Genomic DNA, 25,271 nt, shown 5'->3' with positions numbered 1-25,271 from the left:
AAGTTCAAGTGAGTTTATTGTCATGTGTCCCTGATAGGACAATGAAATTCTTGCTTTGCTTCAGCACACAGAACATAGTAGGCATTTACTACAAAATAGATCAATGTGTCCATATACTATAATATAAATATATACACACATGACTAAATAAAATGATAAAGTGCAAATAACAGATGGTTGGTTATTAATAATCAGAGTTTTGTCCGAGCCAGGTTTAATAGCCTGATGGCTGTGGGGAAGTAGCTATTCCTGAACCTGTATACTCACTGTGCACTGTGTCCCACTGTATCTAATGACCCACACCACCCTGCCCACACACTCATTTCATCCCTGCTATCAGGAAGAAGGTTCAGGAGCCTGAAAACCATAACGTCCAGGTTCACAAACAGCTTCTTCCCTACAGCCATTCGGCTATTAAACATCTAATTTGTTTACTGGTGCTCGGTACATGTGGCAATAATAAACCTAAGCAGGTAGCTTAAACCGAGCGTCAGCGCGGAAACTGACCCTTTGGTCCACCGAGTCTGCGCCAACCAGTGATCCCCGCACATTAACACTATCCTACACACACTAGGGACAATTTACAATTATACCAAGCCAATTAACCCACAAACCTGAATGTCTTTGGAGTGTGGGAGGAAACCGAAAACCCACGTGGGTCACAGGGAGAACGTACAAACTCCGTACAGACAGCACCCGTAGTCAAAATCAAACCCGGGTCTCTGGCGCTGTAAGGCAGTAGCTCTACTGCTGCTCCGCCCACTTGACTTTTCAGTTGGCCAGATGATTCATAACAGAATAATTAATTTTCCTGTGAACCCCATCAATTTAAAGTGTAAAACCCACGCCCAGGTGAGTTTCAAGAGAGTGTTGGAAACTAAAGCAGGGGAGCTTCAAGGGACTGGTTCTCAACACAGCAGTTTAAGCATTTCGCACGTGTGTTACAAGTAAAATTGTTGCCAAGGTTAGAGAGAGTTACATCCAATTTGGGAGCACAGAAATTTAAAGATCAGTCATGAGGCAGAATCCATCGTATTCTCATGAGATGAAAGGTTTATCTCTCGGCTGGGTTTAAGAGTCTTAAGTGAAATGAGTTTGACCAGTCAACAGTGTTCAACCGACGTAATATCAACAGCTGAAATCTGACTGTAATTTGGCAATAATTGGAATTAAATTGATACTCAATCAGAAATGGAGGTGTCACACTGATTTAATATTAAGCATTCTTAGAAGATTTAAGGTTACGATTTCTTCTTAGCAAAGCGGAGTTGGAGCATCATTTCACATTCAGTTTGCGGTACTTTACCTGACCTTGCTAGGCTTTACTGCGATAAAGATTGTGAATAGAGAGAGCTATAAAAAGGAAACAGGCCTGCAAGTGTCCCTGGAAATGGGCAGAAGAATTTGGCTCTCTGGACACGAGTCTGAATTTAACAGTGTGAAAACTTCGACTCTCCAGAGTTTGAGTAGGAAGGAACTGCAGGTTCTGGTTTCTACCGGAGATAGTCACAAAGTGTTGGAGTAACTCAGCGGGTCAGGCGGCATATCTGGAGAAAAGGAACGAGTGATGTTTCGGGTCGGAACCTGTGAATCTGTGGAATTCTCTGCCACAGAAGGCAATGGAGGCCAATTCACTGGGTGTATATAAGAGAGAGTTAGATACAGCTCTTGGGGCTAATGGAACCAAGGGATATGGGGAGAGAGCAGGAACAGGGTTCTGATTCTGGATGATCAGCCATGATCATATTGAATGGTGGTGCTGGCTCCTGCACCTAATTTCTATGTTTCTGTGTTGAATTCTTCAGACTGAAAGGAGAAGGGGGGAGGTTAACTGGAGGTAGGAAAGACAGTCCCCCACTCCCCCCACCCCCAATCCACTTTCAGAAGAAAATCCTACCTTCAGTTCCTCCCCCTCTCAGTCTGAAGAAGGGTTTCAACCCAAAACGTCACCCATCCTTATCTCCAGAGAGTTTAAGGAACTGCAGATGCTGGAAAATCAAAGGTAGACAAAAGTGCTGGAGAAACTCAGTGGGTGCGGCAGCATCTATGGAGCGAAGGAAATAGGCAACGTTTCGGGCCAAAACCCTTCTTCAGACTGATGTCGGGTGGGGGGGGGGGGCGGGGAGAAGAAAGGAGAAAGGAAGAGGAGTAGCCAGAGGGCTGAGGGAGAGCTGAGAAGGGGAAGAGACTGCAAGGGCTACCGGAATTTGGAGAAGTCATTATTCATGCCACTAGGGTGCAGACTGCCCAAGCGGAATATGAGGTGCTGCTCCTCCAATCCCAGAGATGCAGCCTGACCAGCTGAGTTACTCCAGCACTTTGTGTCTATCCAGAGTTTGAGTGTTTGTCACAAAGTTGGACTAGCCAGCCAGAGAGAAGGACCATCTACCTCTGATCGGGATAGAAACGAAGGTGGATTTCATAATTAGAAAATTTACGTAAAGAATCTAACGAGAGAAATATCTGACTTTCTTATTTTCACATTTCCCCAGAAAGGATTAAAATCTCTAATGTAATTTTGAATTGATGCCACTGAAGTGACCAAGCCAGTCTATGCATTGGAAGCTTCCACCAGTAGCAGTGTGATGAGTATTAGGTTACCTGTTTGTGTTGTTTGGTATGGAGTGAATGTTGGCCAGAGGAAGAACTCCTCTGCTCTTCATCAAAGTAATGAGGGATCCTGCTGCCTCCCCGGCAATAGAGGCGGGATCTTGGTTTACCTTCTCATCCCAAACACCCGCGAAGCATTGCTCAAGTCCGAGAATGGGCTGAATTCTCAACCTTCTGTCTTGGTGGGAAGAGGCAAACACCACAAACAAACAACATAAATAACAAATAAATAACATTGTCGAGTGGTGGCACCATAGGGTGTGGCAGCCTCGTCTGCAGCTGTTCGTTCGTCACCCTTTTTTTTATTTGTAGTTTGTTAAAAAGTTTTGTTCTGGAGGCCTTTTAGTCTTTTTATGTGGGTGCTGGGCCTGCCGACGTCAACTTCATGGAGCTGTGGTCTGCGGAGCTTCCAACCGCGGCAGCGCTGACTTTATCAACGCGGAGCCTGGGATCTCTCGCCGAGGTCGCCAGTGTTGGAGCTCCGCCCAGCGCGGCCCGTGGACTTCGGGAGCCGCGGTCTCCGGGAGGAAGCGGCCGTTTTGGAACTCCAAGCCTCTGAGAGTGTTGTTCTGTTCCGATGCCGGAGTTCCATCATCCCGGCGAGAGGGCCAGAAACATCGGGCCGCCATAGCGGCGACTGCAAAGGCCTCAATAGGCCCCGACCACAGGTGAACATCGAGGAATGGACTGAACTTTGCTGCCTTCCCTCACAGTGGGAAATGTTGATCCCGCTTTGGGAAAATGTTTTTTTAGGTTTAATGTTAAATTCTATAATGTTGTGTTTATTTTATTTGTGTGCTGCAATGGCAACTCAAATTTCACTACACCAATTGGTGTATGTGACAATAAATGTCCTTTGTCCTTTGTGATGAGGAATGGGAGTGATAAATGGGATTAGCCAGGATAATGTGACCCCCTATATGATTGTCCAGTTCGAACTACCGGGCTGCAGAGTTGAATTAAAACTTCCTCTTCTGCAGTTAATAATAATAATAATGGATGGGATTTATATAGCGCCTTTCTAATACTCAAGGCGCTTTACATCGCATTATTCATTCACTCCTCAGTCACACTCGGTGGTGGTAAGCTACTTCTGTAGCCACAGCTGCCCTGGGGCAGAGTGACGGAAGCGTGGCTGCCAATCTGCGCCTACGGCCCCTCCGACCACCACCAATCACTCACACACATTCACACACAGGCAAAGGCGGGTGAAGTGTCTTGCCCAAGGACACAACGACAGTATGCACTCCAAGCGGGATTCGAACCGGCTACCTTCCGGTTGCCAGCCGAACACTTAGCCCATTGTGCCATCTGTCGTTCCCAAAGTAGTTACTGATATTCCTCATAAATAAGAAACTTCTGTCGTTGGTTGTTTTTGTTTGACATTCCCAGAGCTCATTTTAGTTTTCAGCGTGTTCATCGTGGCTTATGAACCACAGAATCCTAGTCATCCTGTGATGGCATAACTGGTACAGGATGGCCATTGAGTCTGATGAAGGGTCTCGACCCAAAACGTCACTGATCCATGTTTTCCAGAGATGCTGCCTGACCCTGCCGAGTTACTCCAGTACTTTAATAGAGGTGGCCCAATCTGGGTTGGGATTAGATTGCTCACCGCAATCGTCACCCAGTCTTAGCTCCCGGATGGGGTCATTTCTAGGGTCAAATATTCAGTCACTTCAGAGACCACTGTGAATACCAGAACACCGTATGCAACACAATTTCCCTAGGAAGTGAAATGTGGACCGGATGATCCGTTAGTAATCATCTCCTTTCCTCATAGAGACTCTGACATCCGTTATCCTCAGCTGTGTCCCATCCAAGGCCTGTTGAGATTGTAAAATCAGCCAGCATCAGGTATTTCCAGCCCATTTCTACCAACTTGACTCTCAATCCTTTCTCTCGCATTGTGATCTGATAATGGAGGATGATTCCATCAATGATTGCTCCTTGCATCATCATTTTATTCATTCTAGCAAATGATCACGTCATTCTCGGGGAGAGACTGGAGTCAATCCAGATCAATCAGCTAATATCTCCACTGATCTCGGTTCCCTTTCCCGTCACCAGTGTTGGATGACTTGAACCATTTGTCTTTTTTTCTGAGAATGTGTTCCAACATCTTATTGGAGAGTGAAAGAGACAAAGATCTTTTTTGGTCGAGCCTGATGTGATGGTCCTGAAATGTGTCCTTTTCCTTCCCCTGACCATTTTAACACTGTTTGAAAAAGAACTGCAGATGCTGGTAAATCGAAGGTAGACACAAAATGCTGGAGTAACTCAGCGGGTGAGGCAGCATCAATGGAGAGAAGGAATAGGTGGCGTTTCAGGTCGTGACCCTTCTTCAGACTGATGTCAGGGGAGGGGGCGGGACAAGGAAAGAATGTAGGCGGAGACAGTAATGGCTCCGCCTACATTCTTTCCTTGTCCTGCCCCCTCCCCTGACATCAGTCTGAAGAAGGGTCTAGAAACATCGCCAATTCCTTCTCTCCGTAGATGCTGCCTCACCCGCTGAGTTACTCCAGCATTTTGTGTCTACCTTATGTTAACACTCTCTCTGATTCCGAGTTGCATGTTCAATTTGAGGCATCGTTTGAGCAGGTATGAGCAGGCGTCGTTTTCTGGCGTCGTTGTGGCGGTATGAGCAGGCCCTTCGGCCCAACTTGCCCATACCGACCGACATGTCCCAGCTACACTTGCCTGCATTTGGCCCACACCCCTCTAAACCCATCCCAGCCATGTATCTGTCTAATTGCTTCTTAAACGTTGCGAGCCTGCAACTAGAAGGGAGATGCCCCACGGTTGCTTCCTGTCTCCCCTGCATCTCCTCTCTGGCTGGAACACCTGGGTTTATAAGGAGGAGGCTGACGAGGTTCGGGTGGGCCTGTCCAACAGCAGCTAATTGGACACAGCTGCGGCATCAGCTCAGTAGTGCTGAGGTTTGGCTTCTCTTCGATCATCGGCTGGTGGCTGCGATCACAGCAGCAACCAAGGCAGGGAGCGCTGGCACACGTTCTTCATTCCTCCGTCTTCTCCAGCTCCGTGACGGCAAGCTTGGTCACCCGATGACCTGATTGTAGAAGGAACGTTGCTGTCTGACTGAACTTTGTTTGAACTGAGTGAACAATAGACAATAGGTGCAGGAGCAGGCCATTTGGCCCTTCGAGCCAGCACCGCCATTCAATGTGATCATGGCTGATCATCCCAAATTAGCAGAATGTTAGCCAGGTGGGCTAAATCACCTGTGGTGGTGGGTGTATCGACCGAGCTGCCAGAGGAGGTAGTTGAGGCAGGGACTATTGAAACAATTAGACTGCTACGCATATAGGACAGGTTTAGAGGGATATGGGCCAAACGCAGGCAGGTGGGACTAGTGTAGCTGGGACATGTTGGCCGGTGTGGACAAGTTGGGCTGAAGGGCCTGTTTCCACGCTCAATGACTCTTTGCCTAAAAATCCAGTGTTAGCTATTGGACTTTAGTGTTCTATCAATATTAATGTTGTTTTTCAATGTTCTTTTCCTCAGGCAACAGATAATGACATTGGAAGCTATGGAGACATTCATTATTTCTTCAGTGACGACTCTGACAGGTAGGACTCAGCTCTGGGTAGTAAGCATTTCTGAATGTTTACCTATATACACTGATGGTGTCATCCAGTTATGAACTATTTGCTGAAAGGTGTGATGCATGAAGTCTCATAAATCTCCTTCAACGCTTCGAAACATCTGGGCTGAGGAAATGTTGCATTTGGATTTAATCGACGGGAGTTTGGCATCTCATCCCCTCCTGGTCAAGACGTGGTGAATATTTGTAACATCCGACCTATATGTTGTAGTCAGCCTCCCGCCTATATGCAACTCCTTTCTCCAGCTTTCAACAGATTCTTACTGAGCTTCTGAGAAGACCTGTGGCTCTCAATCTGCCAGAACATTGAGGCAAGATTCATAGAATCATACGGTGCGGGAACAGGCCCTTCGGCCCAACTTGCCCATACCGACCGACATGTCCCAGCTACACTTGCCTGCATTTGGCCCACAACCCTCTAAACCAGTGGTTCCCAACGTGGGGCATACGCCCCACAGGGGGGCAATTTGATTTTTAAGGGGGGCAATTGAGCGCGACTGAGGAGGTCTGGGTCCAAATTTTCGATTTTTATTTTTTTGGATTTTCCATCAGGTAAACATATGTAGTTTATGTTTCTTCAGCTGAAACGGAGTTCACTTTTTAAATGATAAGAATTATATATCACCACATGGGGGGGGGGGGGCATCAGGATTTTAGAGGTGATTAGGTGGGGCATGGCCAAAAAAAGGTTGGGAACCACTGCTCTAAACCCATCCCATCCATGTATCTGTCTAATGGCTTCTTAAACTTTGCGATAGTCCCTCCCTCAGCTACCAAAGAGATTATGATTTTAGACATAGAGACATGGAGCTATTGAGCGATGGAGCTCTACGGCACGGAAACTGGAACATCAACCCAACCACATTGACATTCTATTGTGGTTATTAACAATTCATTTTTGTTTGCTATATATTATCTATGTTTACAGGCCTTATGCTGCTGCAAGTACGAATTTCATTGTTCCGTTGCCAGTATATATGACTTATTAAACACTCTTGACATCCCTCACACCCTCCGATCCATATATCTGTCCAAAAGTCTTTTGATAGTCGTAATTTTATCTGCTTCTCCAGCTTCTACTGGTGGCTCATCAGACTGCCCTCAGAGTGAAAACATTGTCGCCGAGGTCCCTATTAAATCTCTCCCCTTTTACCTTGAGCCCACAGCCTCCAGTTTTAAAACCCTCCACCCTGCGAAAAAGATTCTGATCGTTCACTGTTCCGCCCAAGGCAGTCGGCAAATTAACCTGCAGGTTTATGCGTGTCCTAAAGAGATCATATTGTTGGAAATGTTACCCTAAGGTTGTGCCATCAGTGCCTCTAGATTGCCTGTTGGGGAGAATACAAAAGATCTGGTACATTCTTGGAAGAAGAGCAAGATGTTAGTTATCCTGGTGTTCTGGCCAACTGCAGCGAGAAATGATTAGTCGTCCCTATGTTGTAGCTCCGTGCAATTGGACTGCCAGGTTTGTTTCTGTAAGCAAGAGTGACTCCATTTTGAGTCGTAATTCTTTGTTAATCAAAGTGCTTTAAAAGATCCTGATGAAAGTAATAAAGCATTACTATATAAATACATGTACTTCTAATGAATGAAGAGCATTGATTAAATGGCCTTTTGAGGGCGATTTTTTATTTATTTTTCTTTTCATCTATTTTGTGTCCTGTAGAGGGTTTTGAATGTTTGTTTTTAGTGCGACATCTTCAACCAAACTTCAATACAAGTGGCATCTGAAATTATTTAAAAACAGGCAATATAAAAGCATCCCCAGTTGCTAAAATGCAAAAACAAAATCAATTTAATTTCACTGAAATGAGTACTTAAGAAAAAGACACTTGGGCTTTTGATTCCTTGGATATGGCAGGAGGATATTGCAGGGTATAGTGTCGCCAGCTGTACCATCCTGCTATCACAGAGTTGTTTTGTTCCCATTGAAACCAGACGCAGCGGCAGGCCGAGTAGAGATGCTGTCAGTGTGGAGTTTGCACGTTCTCCCTTTGACTCTGTGGGTTTTCCCCTGGTGCTCCAGTTTCCTCCCACATCACGAAAACCTGGATTGACAGGTTGATTGACACCGGTGGTTGACCCTAGTGTGATGATAAGTCGAAGGATGTGAGGAGAAGTTGATGGGAATGTGTGTGGTGTTCCGTGGCTACCTCAGCAATGGGACACTACTGACTACAACTTACACTAGCATGGACTTATTTTTCTAATTATGTTTTTCATGAGTCTTGTTTTTTCACAGTCTTTTTCTATTAAATGTCTGGTATAATTTACATGTTTGTGTGTTGTCTAAGTTGATGTGCCTGTGATGCTGCTGCAAGAACGATTTCCATTGACCTCACTGTAATTGTGCACATGGCAATAAGCTCACATTGATTTGAGTAAAATAGCCGATTAATGTAACAGTGAATGCTGTGGGCTCCTTGAGTGGATGAGCCTGTATTACTATGACTCCAGACACCGGGCAATATCCAGTGAGTGTTCCCAGTGGGAATGGGTGGGAGTCACACCGATATAGCCTGCTGCTACCATCCAACTACACATGGGAATGTTTAGGAAGGACCTGCTGATAATAATAATAACAATACATTTGTATAGCACATATAAAAACAACTCACGTTGACCAAAGTGCTTTACATCAAATTTGATACATACAACGGGAGACAGACTTAACAATGCATACATAAACTGTTCACAGCGCCCCCTCAGAGGGGCTCAAAAACGTTAGGGAGTAGGAATGGGTTTTGAGTCGTGACTTAAAGGAGTCGATGGTGGGGGCAGTTCTGATGAGGAGCGGGACACTGGTTTACACCGAAGATAGACCCATAGAAGGAATGGGTGAAGTTATGGATCGAGACCTTTCTTCAGGCTGGTGCACACAAGGGTAAACCTTTGACAGCAGCTTCCATTCATGGAACAAAAGCCAGGACCTACCCCAGGTGCTGACTTTGCCAGGGGAGAGGTATTCAACAGTGCGAGTAGCAAGACCCAACCGTTGAGCAACTGTGAACAATCGAGAATTTATTTCCAATTATAAAGTTGGTGAAATCTCTACGCGTGGGCGATTCAATAAAATATGAGGTCAAAATATCAAATAGAATTAGAATGGACAGTTCCTTCTTAAATATTGTGCAAACAAATTCTTGTTTTGCAAATTGTAATATGTGTCATCATTTACACATTTCTAGCATTGTGCAAATGTACTTCCTAGTTTCTTCAGCACTTCACATAGACTGGGGTCCGGTAATGTGATGAAGCACATCAATTACAGTGTAATGTGGAAATAATGAAAAAAACAATTGTATTCAAATCCACATTTGCCCAGAACACATTGTGAAACACATAGTTAATTTATTTTACTGTGAGGATATTGCATACGCATCACATTTCATTAGATTGTTGCCCATATATTTAAATATGTTGTGCTGTAAAGTATTGTCATTGATCTTACTCCACGGCTGTCTTCTAACATTTAGCGCACGATCGGGCGGCACGGTGGCACAGCGGTAGAGTTGCCGCGTTACAACCCTTACAGCGCCAGAGACCCGGGTTCGATCCCGACTATGAGCGCTGCCTGTACGGAGTTTGTACGTTCTCCCTGTGACCGCATAGGTTTACTCCGAGATCTTAGGTTTCGCCCCACGCTTCAAAGACGTGCAAGTTTGTAGGTTAATTGGCTTGGTATAAATGTAAATTAGCCCTAGTAGACACATAATGCTGGAACGCTGGAACTCAGCGGGACAGGCCGCATCTCTGGAGAGAAGGAATGGGTGACGTTTCGGGTCGAGACCCTTCTTCAGTAAATTAGTGACTTAGTAATTTAGTAAATTAGCCCTAGAGTGTATAAATTAGTGTAAGTGTGCGGGGATCGCTGGGCGGCGCAGACTCGGTGGGCCGAAGGGTCTGTTTCTGCTCTGTATCTCTAAACTAAACTAAACAAATGAGAAGTGTGTAGGGAGGAACTGCAGATGTTGGTGTAAACCAAAGATAGACACACAAAAAGCTGCTCAGTGGGTCAGTCAGCATCTCTGGAGAAAAGGTATAGGAAACGTCACCTGTGTCACATTACGGGAGAGCCACATGAAGTATCGTGTCAAGGGTCAGCAAGTTCAAGTCTCAGTCAAGCTTGAACCAGAGCACATAGGATTAAGGTGAGAGGGGAGAGAGGGGCAATGTTTTCATTCGGACAGTGGTATATGGAACAACCTGCCAGAGGAGGTGGTTGAGGCAGATACTGTAACAGGCATTTGAAAGATATTTGGAAAGGTGTATGGAAGCAGAGATTTATAGTGATATGGCCCAAAAGCAGGCGAATGGGAACAGCTTTGATAGAGCATCTTTGTCGGCATGGACAATTTGGACCAAAGGGCCTATTTCTGTGCAGTATGACTATATTAGCCAGCCAGCCCTCCATTGGGGTACCGAGTGATATATTATCTGAGATTCCATCATTAGAGGAGTAAGAGCCAACTCCATGGAATAACATCCTCGTGCCTTTTGGGTCATCAACATCCACCTTGTAGACTGGACACAGGTCTCTAATTAACACCTGATTCAAAACAAAATGGTATTAACGCCTCCATAAGAAGTCAGAAGTCATTCGCACCATCCGTTCTTCCCACCAGATTGTTTCTATCAGCATCTCTGTTGATCTGCCTGACATGCTACATCCATTGTAACAAGCATCCTCTAATGTAACAGTTAAAGATCAGCATAGCGTTTTAAAGCGAGTGTAAAAGGAGTCTGGCAGCGTGTTTGAGGCAATAATTCAACTGCACAATCTTGATGGTCGTAAACTGCTCGAGTTTTGTTTTTATGGCATCATGTGAGATAGTGGACAGCAATATTTCCCATTAAAGGCTGCCAACCATCTCATTTTCTCTCGTTTATTTCACTGTTAAGTATGGTGTACATTGATGGTATTTCAGATCTCTCGTTGGACTAGCCTCGGGGATTAACTTTGTAAAAAACAGTAAGTATCCAATGGAGATGAGGAATGGTTTTCATGGAATGCCAAGGGTTTATTTCATAGCACTTGGAGCAATTATGAAGGGTCATCACAAACTCATAATTTTTCCTTTTATGCGTTTTGTTTGGTTCAATATTGGTTTGGTGGCAGTTAATATTTCTGGAGAGGAACTCATCCATTACTTCCTTGACAGGCTCGAGAATGTTCATTGTGTCGGTTTTGTTGTCGAATCTTCCCGTGCGTTTTAATTTGCATAATGCGAATATGTAAATCATATTTTAATGTCATTAATATGGTCTGATCACAAGAAAGATTAATCAGCGGTTAATGACTGGCTGTCTTTCTTGAATTAATGGAAATGCAGTTTGTCTTTGAAATCACTGCAAACTTCCTTGTTGTTAATTAACCCAGAGTATTAATTTTTTAAAACAGGAATCTCAGCCTATTAAGCAGAATGACTCTTCCCTTCAACGTTTCTGTCAAAATCTGCTCAATTCCCTCCAACAAAAAAAAAAAATCACAGCCCACAAATTTCCAAACCAGGACCTCGGGATGATTGATTACCGATGAATTGATCAACTAATTATTTCAATCCTTTAAGCACAATACCCATAATAATTAATCATAGTGAATATAACAAATATTTCTAAACTTCTCCAAGTGCAGATAAATGGGATTAGTACATGCCCCGTACTTGAGGTGTGTCATGGACATGGTGGGCCTGTTTCTGTGTTTTATTCCCCTCCACCACTTCTCGTTCATCTACATTCTGCTGCGTTAGCTTTGCAGATTTTCGGATGGGTTGGGACATCTTCGACCCTGGAAGTGATTATTTATCAGCTTGAGTCTTATTTCAGAACTTATGGCTGACCAGAGACAGCGTACAGGTTATGAAGTGGCGCTGAGGTTAAAGAGATTATAAACCAAGCCGACTCAGACAAAAACACAAAGTGCGAGGAGTAACTCAGTGGGTCAGGCAACATCTCTGGGGATGATAGACACAAAATGCCAGTCATTCGGTGGGACAGGCAAAATCTCTGGAGAGAAGGGATGGGTGATGTTTTGAGTCGAGACCCTTCTTCAGACAGACGGACGTTACATTCTAGAGGGTTAGCAGAGAAGTTAACCTGGACTTGCAGAGAACGTCAGTGGGAAGGCATATATGGGGAGTGCTATAGTCTCCATTTTATAAGATAGGGAAGGATTGAGGAAAGGTGTGTGGGGGTAAAAGACATCTGAGGGTGACTCCAGCACTCTGAGATTCATCTGTTGGGATAGGTACATTGTTTGCGGAGTGGAAACCTGCCTGTGAAATAACTAGTCGGCTAGGATTGATATGAAGAAGTTGTTCCTCTTTGCATGCGAGATTCCAAACTAAAGTCCTCAATGTAAGATGACGCGAGATGAATCCAGAAGACATTGTTTCACCCAGAATGTAGTTAGACTATGAAAGTTGACACCCTCAAAAGTAGGTAATGCAAAAATGATGTGTTTATTTCAACTGAAGCTGGATAAATACATGAGGGGGAAAGAGCAGAAGGAAATGTTGACAGGTTAATGAAGGGAGGCGGGAGAAATACCTGGTGGGTAATCTATCACCTATCATCACCCATCCACGTCCTCCAGACATGCTGCCTGAGTGACTCCAGAACTTTGTGTCCTTCCAAATGCTTCCCTCCTGGTCACTACTCGGTGTGGTTTAGAGATACAGCATGGAAACAGACCCTTTGGCCCATCGAGTCCACACCAACCATCCGTCACCTATTCGCACTAGTTCTATCTTGGCCGGCTTTTAAATCCATTCCACACACTACGGGCAGCACAGTGGCGCAGCAGTAGAGTTGCTGCCTTACAGCGCCCAGGGTCAATCCTGACTAAGGGTGCTGTCTTTACGGAGTTTGTATGTTCTCCCCGTGACAGCATGGGTTTTCTCTGGGTGACCTGGTTTCCTCCCACATTGCGAAGACGTACAGGTTTGCAGATTATTTGGCTACAGTTAAAATAAATTGTCCCTTGTGTAGGATAGGGGTGATTGCTGGTCGGTGCAGATTCAGTGGGCTGAAGTGCCTGTTTTCACACTATATCTCTAAAGTCTAAAGTAAAGGGGTAATTATACAGAGGCCAGTTAACCTACGACCCCACACAGCCTTGGGAATGGGAGGAAACCAGATCACCCAGAGAATGCCCACACAGTTCGAGGGAGAATGTGCAAACTCCACTCAGACAGCTCCCAAGGTCAGGAGTGAACCCGGATCTCTGGTACTGTAAGGCAGACATTGGTTACATGTGCAGAATTCATTTTTATTTTCAAGGAGATTTTCTTTCAGCCTATATGATGGGTTCAGGAGTCCTATCTGCCCTTAATCCTATTGTTCCACCATTCAATTATTAACAGATCATATTAATTATTGACTACTTTAGTTCCACCTGAGAAGGGGAGACCTCTCCTCCTCTTCTCCTCCCCTTCTCAGATCTCCCTCAGCCCTCTGGCGGCTCCTCTTCCTTTCTTCTCCCCCCCCTCCCCCCCCACATCAGTCTGAAGAAGGGTTTTGGCCCAAAACGTTGCCTATTTCCTTCGCTCCATAGATGCTGCCTCACCCGCTGAGCTTCTCCAGCAATATTGTCTACCTTCGATTTTCCAACAGCTGCAGTTCCTTCTTAAACTTGATTACAATCAAACCTTGTTCTTGTTTCTATGGACAGAGGAAGCAGCCCTACAATAGACACCCCATCAAACCCTTAAGAAAGGTAGATACAAAATGCTGGAGTAACTCAGCGGGACAGGCAGCATCTCTGTAGAAAAGGAGTGGATGACATTTCGGGTCGAGACCCTGAGTCTGAAGAACGGTATCGACCCGAAACGTCACCCATTCCTTTTCTCCAGAAATGCTGCCTGTCCCTCTAAGTTACTCCAGCATTTTGTGTCTTTGTTCAATTTAATTCAGCATCCGCAGTTCTTTCCTTCACAAACCCTTAAAAAATATATGTTTCAGTGGAGATAGAACCTGTAGAATTTGTTCATCACCCATTTTTCTATGAATACATTGCCTGAGGCTTAGTAAAGCATTAACACTTCATGCATTTGTATGAAATGACTTTCTCCTCTGTTTGAACAGTGATGTTAACACATTTATTTTAAATGGCTAGTAAAACAACTCATTCTAAAGGCACCCAGATATTTTTTTGCTTAGCTGCACAGTGTAATCTCAAAAGAGTCAGTGTGTGGAAGGAGGCTATTTGGCCCATCAAAGTCTGTACCAGCTCCATGTTAGAATGGTTCATCTAGTCCCATTGGCTCTCCTTGCCAAAACTGGGCAATTTCACCCTGGTCATTGACTCTTCTCCCCTCTCCCATCAGGTAAAGATATAAAAGCTTGAAAGTACATACCTCCAGATTCAAGAGTTGCTTCTTTCCCTCAGTTACGGGTCAACTGAATGGTCTTCCCATAAGCTTGGTCCCGATCTTCCAATCTACCTGATTATAGACCATTAGTTTTTTTTAATCTGCATGTTCTCCGTAACTGTAATGTTATAATACTGCAGCACTGTATTCTGCACTCTAGAATTTTCTCTTTGTAATTGTGTAAAGCTTGATTGTATCATTTGACTGCATAGCACGCAAACAAAGTTTATCATTGTATCTCGGCGCACGTAACAATAATAAACCAATACCAGTAACAACTTCTTTCTTTTCAATACCAAGACATAGAAACATAGAAAATAGGTGCAGGAGGAGGCCATTCGGCCCTTCGAGCCAGCACCGCTATTCATTGTGATCATGGCTGATCGTCCCCTATCAATAACCCGTGCCTGCCTTCTCCCCATATCCCTTGACTCCACTAGCCCCTAGAGCTCTATCTAACTCTCTCTTAAATCCATCCAGTGATTTGGCCTCAACTACAGTTTCCTTTAAATTGCTGCAGTTGAGTTTTGGGTCGACACCCTTCTTCTGACTGATCAGTCATCACACATAGATATATTTATGTTACACTTAAGCATTAACATGAACCGAGACACGGGTTCTCTGCCACAGAAGGCAGTGGAGGCCAATTCACTGGATGTTTTCAAGAGAGGGTTGGTATAGCTCTTAGGGCCACCTTGCCAATGTTAGTACAGCTTGATTGGATGAGTTCCTTTGCTTTGTTTCTGGAGCAATGGCCACAGATGGCATTACATGGAATGAGGAAAAACATTTTCACCCAGAGAGTTGTGGAATTCTCTGCCGCAGAGGGCAGTGGAGGGCAATTCACTGGATGTTTTCAAGAGAGAGTTAGATTTAGCTCTTGGAGCTAACGGAATCAAGGCATGTGGGGAGAAAGCAGGAACGGGGCACTGATTTTGAATTATTAGCCATGATCATATTGAATGGCGGTGCTGGCTCGAAGGGCTGAATGGCCTACTCCTGCACCTATTTCCTATGTTTCTAGTACAAGTATATTACAATGAGCTTTAGCCATCTTCGCCTCTTTGTTTTGTGACTTGTTGCAGTAAAACTTTCTTTGCTCGGTAGGTTTGCAATCAACAAGGATACTGGCAAGATAACGCTGATCCGGAGTCTGGACTTCGAGACCACGCGGCGGTACACGTTAACCCTGATAGCGAGAGATGGCGGGGGCGAGGAGAGCACGGGCCGGCTGCGCGTCAACGTGTTGGATGTCAACGACAACGTCCCCACCTTCCAGAAGGAGACCTACCTGGGAACGATTCGAGAGAACGAGGCGGCCCCAGTGCAGGTGGTCCGTGTGCGGGTGAGTATGCTGGTCGCGTTGGGTTCAGTGGCGTTGTCCACACTGACTTCACACAGCCCTTCACGCCCCACCGCCCGCACGTGTCCATGGAGTTCCTGAAGGGATTCGGCCCCATACCTACCCATGCAATGGGACACCACGATAGCTGATGGCTTTGACGTTGGGCCTCCGTGTATGTGGTCATTTGCTGCAGCTCGGCCATCTGATGCAAACATCCTCTTCCCATCTCTTCTAAGATCCAAATACCAACCCCCTCCCCCACCTCCCAAATCACTGTCAACAAGCGAGAAAAAAACACCGCGTAGGAAGGAACTGCAGATGCTGGTTTACACCAAAGCTAGGCCCAAAAGGCTGGAGTAACTCAGCGGGTTAGGCAGCATCTCTGGAGAAAAGCAATAGGTGACATTTTGGCTTGAGCCCTTTCTCAGATTGTCACTGTGCTACTGTCATGTTTCTAACCTGACTCCTGAGGAAAGGACCTTTGAGTCTGAGAAAGGAACTCGACCCAAAATGGCATCTATTCCTTGTGTCTTTAAGAAAAACGCAGGGCCATAAGCCAATTCCTATTGAGTGATATATCATGGAAATATGCCCTTCTGCCCTTCGAGGCTGATCTATCTCTTCCTCCTAACCCCATTCTCCTGCCTTCTTCCCATAACCACTGAACACTGGCAACGCTGAAAGAAAGGGATTTCATGCTTGCCGTGGGAGTGACCAAGGATTGCCACAGTTCGAGCAAACTCTCGTTAGATCCCACTGCATCCATGGAATCCCTTCCCCGGCCTCAGTTCATGCACTGAACACATGGGTCAATGTATCTATCAGGAGATTACATCTATCCATGGAATTAAACCATTGTTCATTTCTGTAATATTCCTCCCAGCTTCACGATAATGTCTCTAACATAAGATCCATTGTTTGATAGAACCTTTCCCTGTTAGAATATGACTTGATTCACTAAGATCTGTATTACCGACGCTTGTGAAAGAATAGTATCTCTCTTTCCAATCTACCCTCCGAATTGCTCTTTTTGTATGGGAGTCCACTGAATTTGTGAGCAGCTCTAGGGCTACAATGGAGATTACACAGGGTCTCTGCAGAAGCCAGTGTGTGTCAGTTGAACCAGGTTCTGGCCAAGAACTGAGACAAATCATCTTCTCATCCAGGAGCACTGATTGAAGTGGAGGTCCTCGGTCATTAATAACCCTCTTTCTGGACAATGAGCCAAGCTATATCGCACTCGAGATATCCCATGCAAACCTTATGCTTTGTAATAATTGTTTTTAAAATCTTCCTGATTGATGTTGCATTGAAAAGCAAATACAAATATTGGACCTTCTGAGTTTAGTTCAGAGATACAGCGTGGAAACATGCCCCTCAGCCCACTTGAGCCCACACTGTCCAGCTATTACCTGTACATTAATTAGTTCCACACTACGCACTAGGAACAACTTACTGAAGCCAAATAGCCAACAAACCTGCACGCCCTTAGAATATGCGAGGAAATCTGAGCACCCGGAGAAAACCCACGCGGTCACGGGGAGAAGGTACAAACTCCGAACAGACAGCACCCATGGTCAGGATCGAACCCGGGTCTCTGCCGCTGTATGGCAGCAACTCTACTGCTGCGCCACTGTGCCGCTCATAAAAAGAGGGTGTGGTGTAACTTCTGAGGGAGCTGTCTCTCCTGAGGATTGGCACATTGTAATGGATGGCCATTTAATGCCTCTTGAAGAATAGTGCTCTCTTTCCAATAGAAAACTATATATTTTTTAAATGTCTACAGCGGTGGTCAAAGGGGTCACGTTTCACATGTCTTTTGGCAATTACTTAAATTTGTGTTTTAATGAATCAGTTAATGCCTCACTTAGGGAGCCAGGCGAAACGTGCATCTTCCTATTAATGTCAGCGATAATCATCTCTATGCCCATGTTGAGAGGCCAGCTCTACAGTTTTAAACTTCACTGCTTTTATTCAAACATTTATTACAAAATAAATCATAATATTTAAAATGTTAAGTCATCCAAGATCTGGTAATGTTTTATGAAGAGATGTTCTTTTAAATATCTATAACTACTTATTCTCCCATGTGTTATAATTAGACCCATTGTGCCTTGATAGTGCCTAATTGTGTCGTCCTTCTCCCTGAAGAAAAATGTTAATGATTATCAGATACATTTCATTTGCACCAGGTGATTCTATTCATCACCTTGCCAATGTTAGTGCAGCTTGATTGGATGAGTTCCTTCGCTTTGTTTCTGGAGCAATGGCCACAGATGGCATTGCATGGAGTGAGGAGAAACTTTTTCACCCAGAGATCTGTCGAATTCTCTGCCGCAGAGGGCAGCGGAGGCCAATTCACTGGGTGTTTTCAAGAGAGAGTTAGATTTAGCTCTCGGGGTTAACGGAATCAAGGGATGCGGGGAGAAAGCAGGAATGATGTACTGATTTTGGATGATCAGCCATGATCATCAGCCATGGTCTGTGGAATTCTCTGCCTCGGAGGGCGGTGGAGGCAGGTTCTCTGGATGCTTTCAAGAGAGAGTTAGATAGGGCTCTTAAAAATAGCGGAGTCATGGGATATGGGGAGGAACGGGGTACTGATTGGGGATGATCAGCCATGATCACATTGAATGGCAGTGCTGGCTCGAAGGGCCAAATGGCCTACTCCTGCACCTATTGTCTATCATATTGAATGGCGGTGCTGCCTCGAAGGGCCGAATGGCCTACTCCTGCACCGGTTTTGTATGTTTCTATGAGTGTATTCCCTGTTTCTGCTAATCATAGAGGCCTGGTGCAATTGACTCAATTCAGAGATATTGCAGAGGGAATGGCAACTGATGTTTCACACATCACATAGTCCGAGGATCACCAATGAAATCGATAGCGATCGTGAACTATTATCCATCTCATTGGTGACCCTCAGACTATCCTTGATCGGACTTTGCTGGCCTTACCTCGACACTAAATGTCATTCCCTTATCATGTATCTATACACTGTAAATGGCTCGATTGTAATCATTGTATTGTCTTTCCGCTGACTGGATATCACGCAACAAAAGCTTCTCACTGTACCTCGTGTGGTCCATGCAGCCAAACCCTAACTCCAATTACCTTTTACATCCCCCTCGCTCCATCCCTCCACCACCCAACTCGTACTAGCTTCAAAGTCGTCTTGTTCAAGAAGGAACTGCAGATGCTGGAAAATCGACGGTAGACAAAATTGCTGGAGAAACACAGTGGGTGCGGCAGCATTTGTGGAGCGAAGGAAATAGGCAACGTTTCGGGCCGAAACCTTTCTTCAGACTTCTTCAAAGTCGTCTTGTTGAGTCTTATTATCTGTGCTCTTTGTCACGTAGTTCGCAGCAAACAGTGACCTGTTTCTTTTATCATTACATATCTTTCATTCATTTGTTCTAAATCTCTCTACATCACCGTCTATATCTCTCCTTTCCCTTTCCCCTGACTCTCAGTCTGAGGGAAGGGTCTTGGCCCGAAACGTCACCTATCCCTTTTCTCCAGTGATGCTGTCTGACCCGCTGAGTTACTCCGGCTTTTTGTGACTAACCTCAGTCAGACCTTGTCGGCCCGAAACGTTGCCTATCTCCTTCGCTCCATAGATGCTGCTGCACCAGCTGAATTTCTCCAGCATTTTTGTGTACCTTGTTGGATCTAGTTCAAGTTCAAGTGAGTTTATTGTCATGTGTCCCTGTATAGGACAATGAAATTCTTGCTTTGCTTAAGCACACAGAAAATAGTAGGCATTTACTACAAAACAGATAAATGTGTCCATATACCATGATATAAATATATACACACATGAATAAATAAACTGGTAGTGCAAATAACAGAAAGTGGTTGCTAATAATCAGAGTTTTGTCCAAGCCAGGTTTAATAGCCTGATGGCTGAGGGGAAGTAGCTATTCCTGAACCTGGTTGTTGCAGTCTTCAGGCTCCTGTACCTTCTACCTGAAGGTAGCAGGGAGATGAGTGTGTGGCCAGGATGGTGTGGGTCTTTGATGATACTGCCAGCGACTGCGATAAATCCCCTCGATGGAAGGAAGGTCAGAGCCGATGATGGACTGGGCAGTGTTTACTACTTTTTGTAGTCTTTTCCTCTCCAGGGCGCTCAAATTTCCAAACCAAGCCACGATGCAACCGGTCAGCATGCTCTCGACTGTGCACCTGTAGAAGTTAGAGAGAGTCTTCCTTGACAATCCGACTCTCCGTAATCTTCTCAGGAAGTAGAGGCGCTGATGAGCTTTTTTGATAATTGCGTTAGTGTTCTCGGACCAGGAAAGATCTTCAGCGATGTGCACCCCCAGGAATTTGAAGTTCTTGACCCTTTCAACCATCGACCCGTTGATATAAATGGGGCTGTGGGTCCCCCTCCTACTCCTTCCAAAGTCCACAATCAGTTCCTTGGTTTTGCTGGTGTTGAGGGCCAGGTTATTGCGCTGGCACCATATGGACAGTTGCTCGATCTCTCTTCTGTACTCTGACTCATCCCCATCAGTGATACGCCCCACAATAGTGGTGTTGTCAGCGAACTTGATGATGGAGTTCGCACTGTGGTTCGCTACGCAGTCATGGGTATAGAGTGAGTACAGCAGGGGGCTGAGCACGCAGCCTTGAGGTGCTCCCATGCTGATTGTTATTGAGGCTGACACATTTCCACCAATACGAACAGACTGTGGTCTGTGGACGAGGAAGTCGAGGATCCAGTTGCAGAGGGATGCGCAGAGACCCAGTTCTGCAAGTTTGGTAACCAGTTTGGAGGGGATGATTGTGTTAAATGCCGAGCTGTAATCAATGAATAACAGCCTGACATATGAGTTTTTGTTGTCCAAGTGGTCCAGTGCGGAGTGGAGGGCCAGCGAGATCGCATCCACCGTTGATCTGTTGTGGCGGTACGCGAACTGCAGTGGGTCCAGGTTTTTGTCGATGTAGGAGTTGATTTGCTCCATGATCAACCTCTCAAAGCACTTCATCACCACCGGCGTTAGTGCCACTGGTCGATAGTCATTGAGGCACGTCACCTTACTCTTCTTGGGCACCGGTATAATTGATGCCCTTTTAAAGCAGGTGGGGACCTCAGACCTCAGAAGTGAGAGGTTGAAAATGTCCGTAAAAACTCCCGCCAGTTGGTCCGCACAGGTTTTTAGAACACGGCCGGGTATACCATCAGGTCCAGGTGCTTTTCGGGGGTTCGCCCCTCTGAAGGATTTCCTGACATCGGCCTCTGTGACTGAGACTGAAATGCCATCACAGCGAATGGGGGATCGGGAAGGCACATCAGTATTCTCCCTGTCAAAGCGTGCGTAAAACGCATTGAGCTCGTCAGGGAGTGATGTTACACCGGCATTCGAGCTGCCTCCTGGTTTTGCCTTGTAGGAGGTGATTGCATTCAGACTACAATGTGTATGTAATGCCCTCTCCACATTGACTGTGTCTTACACAGTCCCTCTGCAGGGAAATTAAAACAAGTCATTTCCAGCACTGTCTGTACTTGTGTCTACACTTTTAGCTCGAGCTGTCTGTTTGATGAAAGGTAGCAAGTTCTACGCCTTTGGTTGCCGACACTAAGATTGTAGCCCTTTAATTACAAGCCTCCACCTTTATCTGTGCATTCTCTATGATAAAGCAAGACTGACTGATCCTTAATTACTTGTATTTTCTTTAAGGAAAAGCTATTTACTGCACTGTCGGGTTCTCCAAATCTACTGTCATTTTGGTCATTGAGTTTGATTAAGATGTGATTGTGATGCTAATGGAATTGACAGTGTGTTGATTGTGTGGCAGTTTAATTTATTGGAGGCAAAAAGGAAAGCAGGTGAAAGCATTCTGTGTTACTTCAAAAGTACATTTTAAATATAAGATGTGACCTGTGAAACTGATGTGAAATCCAGGAGAGGCAATGTCACCTGAAAGGGTCATTGTCTCGTGAATATTGTTCGGCAAACCTCCGCTTTCACATCTCTGCACGTGCCCTGACCTCTTGAGTCCCGCTGTTGCAGATTACAATGCCACTGGAAATATTGCAGACTGGAGAACAGGAGGAGGCCATTCAGCCCATTGACTTTATTCCCTCTTTCAGTTATATCAAATAAACCAACTTGAATTTGGAGCATTGTCTTAAAAACTAGCCTGTATGAAGGTCTTGTCAATAAATACTTGTTCAGACAAAAGGAGTGATCGAGCCAACATCAATATGTGAATTAAGCATAGGGGCAGGCCATTCGGTCCCTCTCTCCCGTTCCATAATTGATTAAGATCACAGCCGGTCAGATTGTACTGGTATTCTTGCCTACCTCCTGTAACCTGTCATCCCTTTCTTATCAAGAAGGGCAGCAGAGTGTCTCCCAGCTGGTGGAGCTGCTACCTCAGTGCCAGAGATCCTGACCTCGAGTGCTGCCTGTGTGGAGTTTGCACGTTCGCTCCGAGTTTCCACCCACATCCCAAAAACGTACGGGTGTGTAGGTTAATTGGCCTCTTTAAATTGCCCCTTGTGCTAATGCAAAAGTGGGATAACATAGAACTAGTGTGAATGTGTGATCAATAGTCAGCGTGGACTTGGTGAGCCAAACAGACAGTTTCCAGGCTGTAATTTTAAATCAATTTCATTCATCAAAAAGGATGGGTGACGCGTCGGCACGGGACCCTTTTTCAGACCCCGGTCCCAACCCGAAACGTCACTCATCCTTTTCCTCCAGAGATGCTGCCTGACCCGCTGAGTTACTTATGCACTTTGTGTTTATCATCTAATTAATTAATATTTTTGGTTTGCACAAGTTTCAACTTTTAAGTTGTCATCCCCATCAGTTGCTGAATCATCTAACATCCTTCTGTTGCATGCTTCCTTTCCCTTGAGTTTACTTCCTCACTCATGGCCATTGCTGGACACATCAGTTTTTATTGTCCATCCCGAATTGTTCCTGACCTGAGGAAGTGCCAGTGGTACTGACGCAGATATCAGCCAGAGCAGGTCAGGATAGTGTCCTTCCCTGCATCAAGGGCATTATTGAACCAGATGAGTTTCCAATGAAAATCTGCTGGTTTCTTCCAGATTTATTTAAATTTCTTGAACTTGCTACCATTACCGAGCTACCATTGTGGATTTGAACCCAAGCCTCTGGGTCAATGTGTAGGAAGGAACTGCAGATGCTGGTTTACACCGAAGATAAGACACAAAACGCTGGAGTAACTCAGCGGGACAGGCTGCATCTCTGGAGAGAAGGAATGGGTGACGTTTCGGGTCGAGACCCTTCTTCATCTATGAAGCTCAGGACCAATTGTCCCAAGACCTGGCTGCCAACTCCATTTGGCTGTTGAAACATAGAAACATAAAAAATAGGTGCAGGAGTAGGCCATTCGGCCCTTCGAGCCTGCACCGCCATTCAATATGATCATGGCTGATCATCCAACTCAGTATCCCATACCTGCCTTCTCTCCATACCCCCTGATCCCCTTAGCCACAAGGGCCTGGTGTTGAGTCCCAACAGCTGCCATGTGCACAGATGGCCATTGGAAGAGGTGGTGTTACTCCTTGAGCTGGTGTTGGACTTCTTTGGAGCAATGTAGGAGGCCACATTGTCAATGTCTGCTTCATCCTCGGAAATGTGCCAATGTATTTACTTCCACCGCCCCATGTTCTCAAATGATCCATGTGTTTTTCTTTCTCTTGTCCCGCAGGTGATCGATGATGACTCCCCACCAAATAACCAGATCACCTACACCATTTTCAACGCCTCCATTCTCAGCAACTCCTTTGATATCGGGGTGTCAGAAGGCTATGGAGGTAAGATGTCTTGCCGATGACTCAACGCCTCTCAGGCACAGGTTATGCAATGTGAGATGTTGTGATAATGCTAATGGATGTGTGGGAGGGGGTAATAATAATAATAATGGATGGGATTTATATAGCGCCTTTCTAATACTCAAGGCACTTTACATCGCATTATTCATTCACTCCTCAGTCACACTCGGTGGTGGTAAGCTACTTCTGTAGCCACAGCTGCCCTGGGGCAGACTGACGGAAGCGTGGCTGCCAATCTGCGCCTACGGCCCCTCCGACCACCACCAATCACTCACACACATCCACACACATTCACACACAGGCAAAGGTGGGTGAAGTGTCTTGCCCAGATGGGGCTTACAGGAATGAGCAGAAGCCAATCATTTCATTGTATCTTTGTTGTAAGTAATGGGCCTGTCCCACTTGGCGATTTTTTAGGCAACTGTCATAGTTGTAGCAGGTCGCCGAAATACCGGCGACAACCTATGTCATCCTGGCGACAACCTACGACAGAACCTACGTCAGGAGAAGTCAAGCTACGCTCGTTGGCGTCAAACCCACTGCCACCAAAAATGTTTCAACATGTTTGAAAATTTAGAGGCGACCAGAAAGACGCTACCACTTTACGATTTTTTGCGCGACTGAGGAGACTACTCCCGGCGACCATCGGCAACAATCTAGTCGCCTGTAGTTGCCTAAAAAATTGCCTAAGTGGGACAGGCCCATTAATGATGATAAACAGGTCCCAGCGTATAATGTGTTGGAATGGGAATCTCGATGCCTTGACTCTTCCACCAACTATTGCTTGGATTCAGTTACATGGACTTGCAATGAGGGTAAATGTATCAGCAGTGGCTTGGTAGCTGGTGCTTTCACCACTCATTCAGGAGGTTGTGGGGTCAAGACCCTGCTCTAAGCTGAAACTCATTGCGTACTGTGGCAGTTTTTCACTACTTGAGATGGCGTTGGTTAGGTGAGGTGCATAGTGTGGCTCTCTCTGCCCTCTTCCTTCGACAGACAGAGATTCGGTTTTAGTTTTAGAGATACAGTGCGGAAACAGGCCCTTTGGCCCACCAAGTTTGTGCCGACCAGCGTTCCCCGCACATTAACACACTAGGGACAATTTACAATTATGACAAGCCAATGAGCCTACAAATCTGTACGTCTTTGGAGCGTGGGAGGAGACCGGAGCTCCCGGAGAAAACACACACTGGTCGCTGAGAGAACATACAAACTCCGTACAGAAAGCACCCGTAGTCAGGATCAAACTCGGGTCCCTGGCGCTGTAAGGCAGCAACTCTACATGTGATGATATTTTGAAGAATTTTGGGTGACTGTCCTGTAACACAGGCCATAATTTTCCTTCCATCAACATTTCTCTCTGTTGCTGTTGCTGTTTATGGGAACATTCCAAGCACAATCTATCAGCAATATTTCTGACATTACAGCTGTGACTACACTCCAGAAGTGATTCATTAGCTGTAGAATCCTTTGGAATGCCATGAAAGAAATGTAAGGGACAGG

The 25,271-nt window shown here is 45.4% G+C and overlaps 1 protein-coding gene across 2 annotated transcripts in view; it reads left to right on the top strand.

Annotated features, from left to right (window-relative positions):
- cdh23 (cadherin related 23) overlaps positions 1 to 25,271 on the top strand; it is a 556,325-nt gene that overhangs the window by 289,120 nt on the left and 241,934 nt on the right. For both annotated transcript variants that reach the window (XM_033012745.1, XM_033012744.1), the window contains exons 14-16: positions 6,136 to 6,200; positions 15,715 to 15,952; positions 23,645 to 23,750. In XM_033012745.1, coding sequence (XP_032868636.1) covers positions 6,136 to 6,200; positions 15,715 to 15,952; positions 23,645 to 23,750 — 409 coding nt within the window. The remainder of the gene's footprint in view (positions 1 to 6,135; positions 6,201 to 15,714; positions 15,953 to 23,644; positions 23,751 to 25,271) is intronic.

This window comes from Amblyraja radiata, chromosome 37 (genome assembly GCF_010909765.2).
Source record: "Amblyraja radiata isolate CabotCenter1 chromosome 37, sAmbRad1.1.pri, whole genome shotgun sequence".
Classification (NCBI taxonomy): domain Eukaryota; kingdom Metazoa; phylum Chordata; class Chondrichthyes; order Rajiformes; family Rajidae; genus Amblyraja; species Amblyraja radiata.
This window is presented reverse-complemented; position numbering and strand designations above follow the sequence as displayed.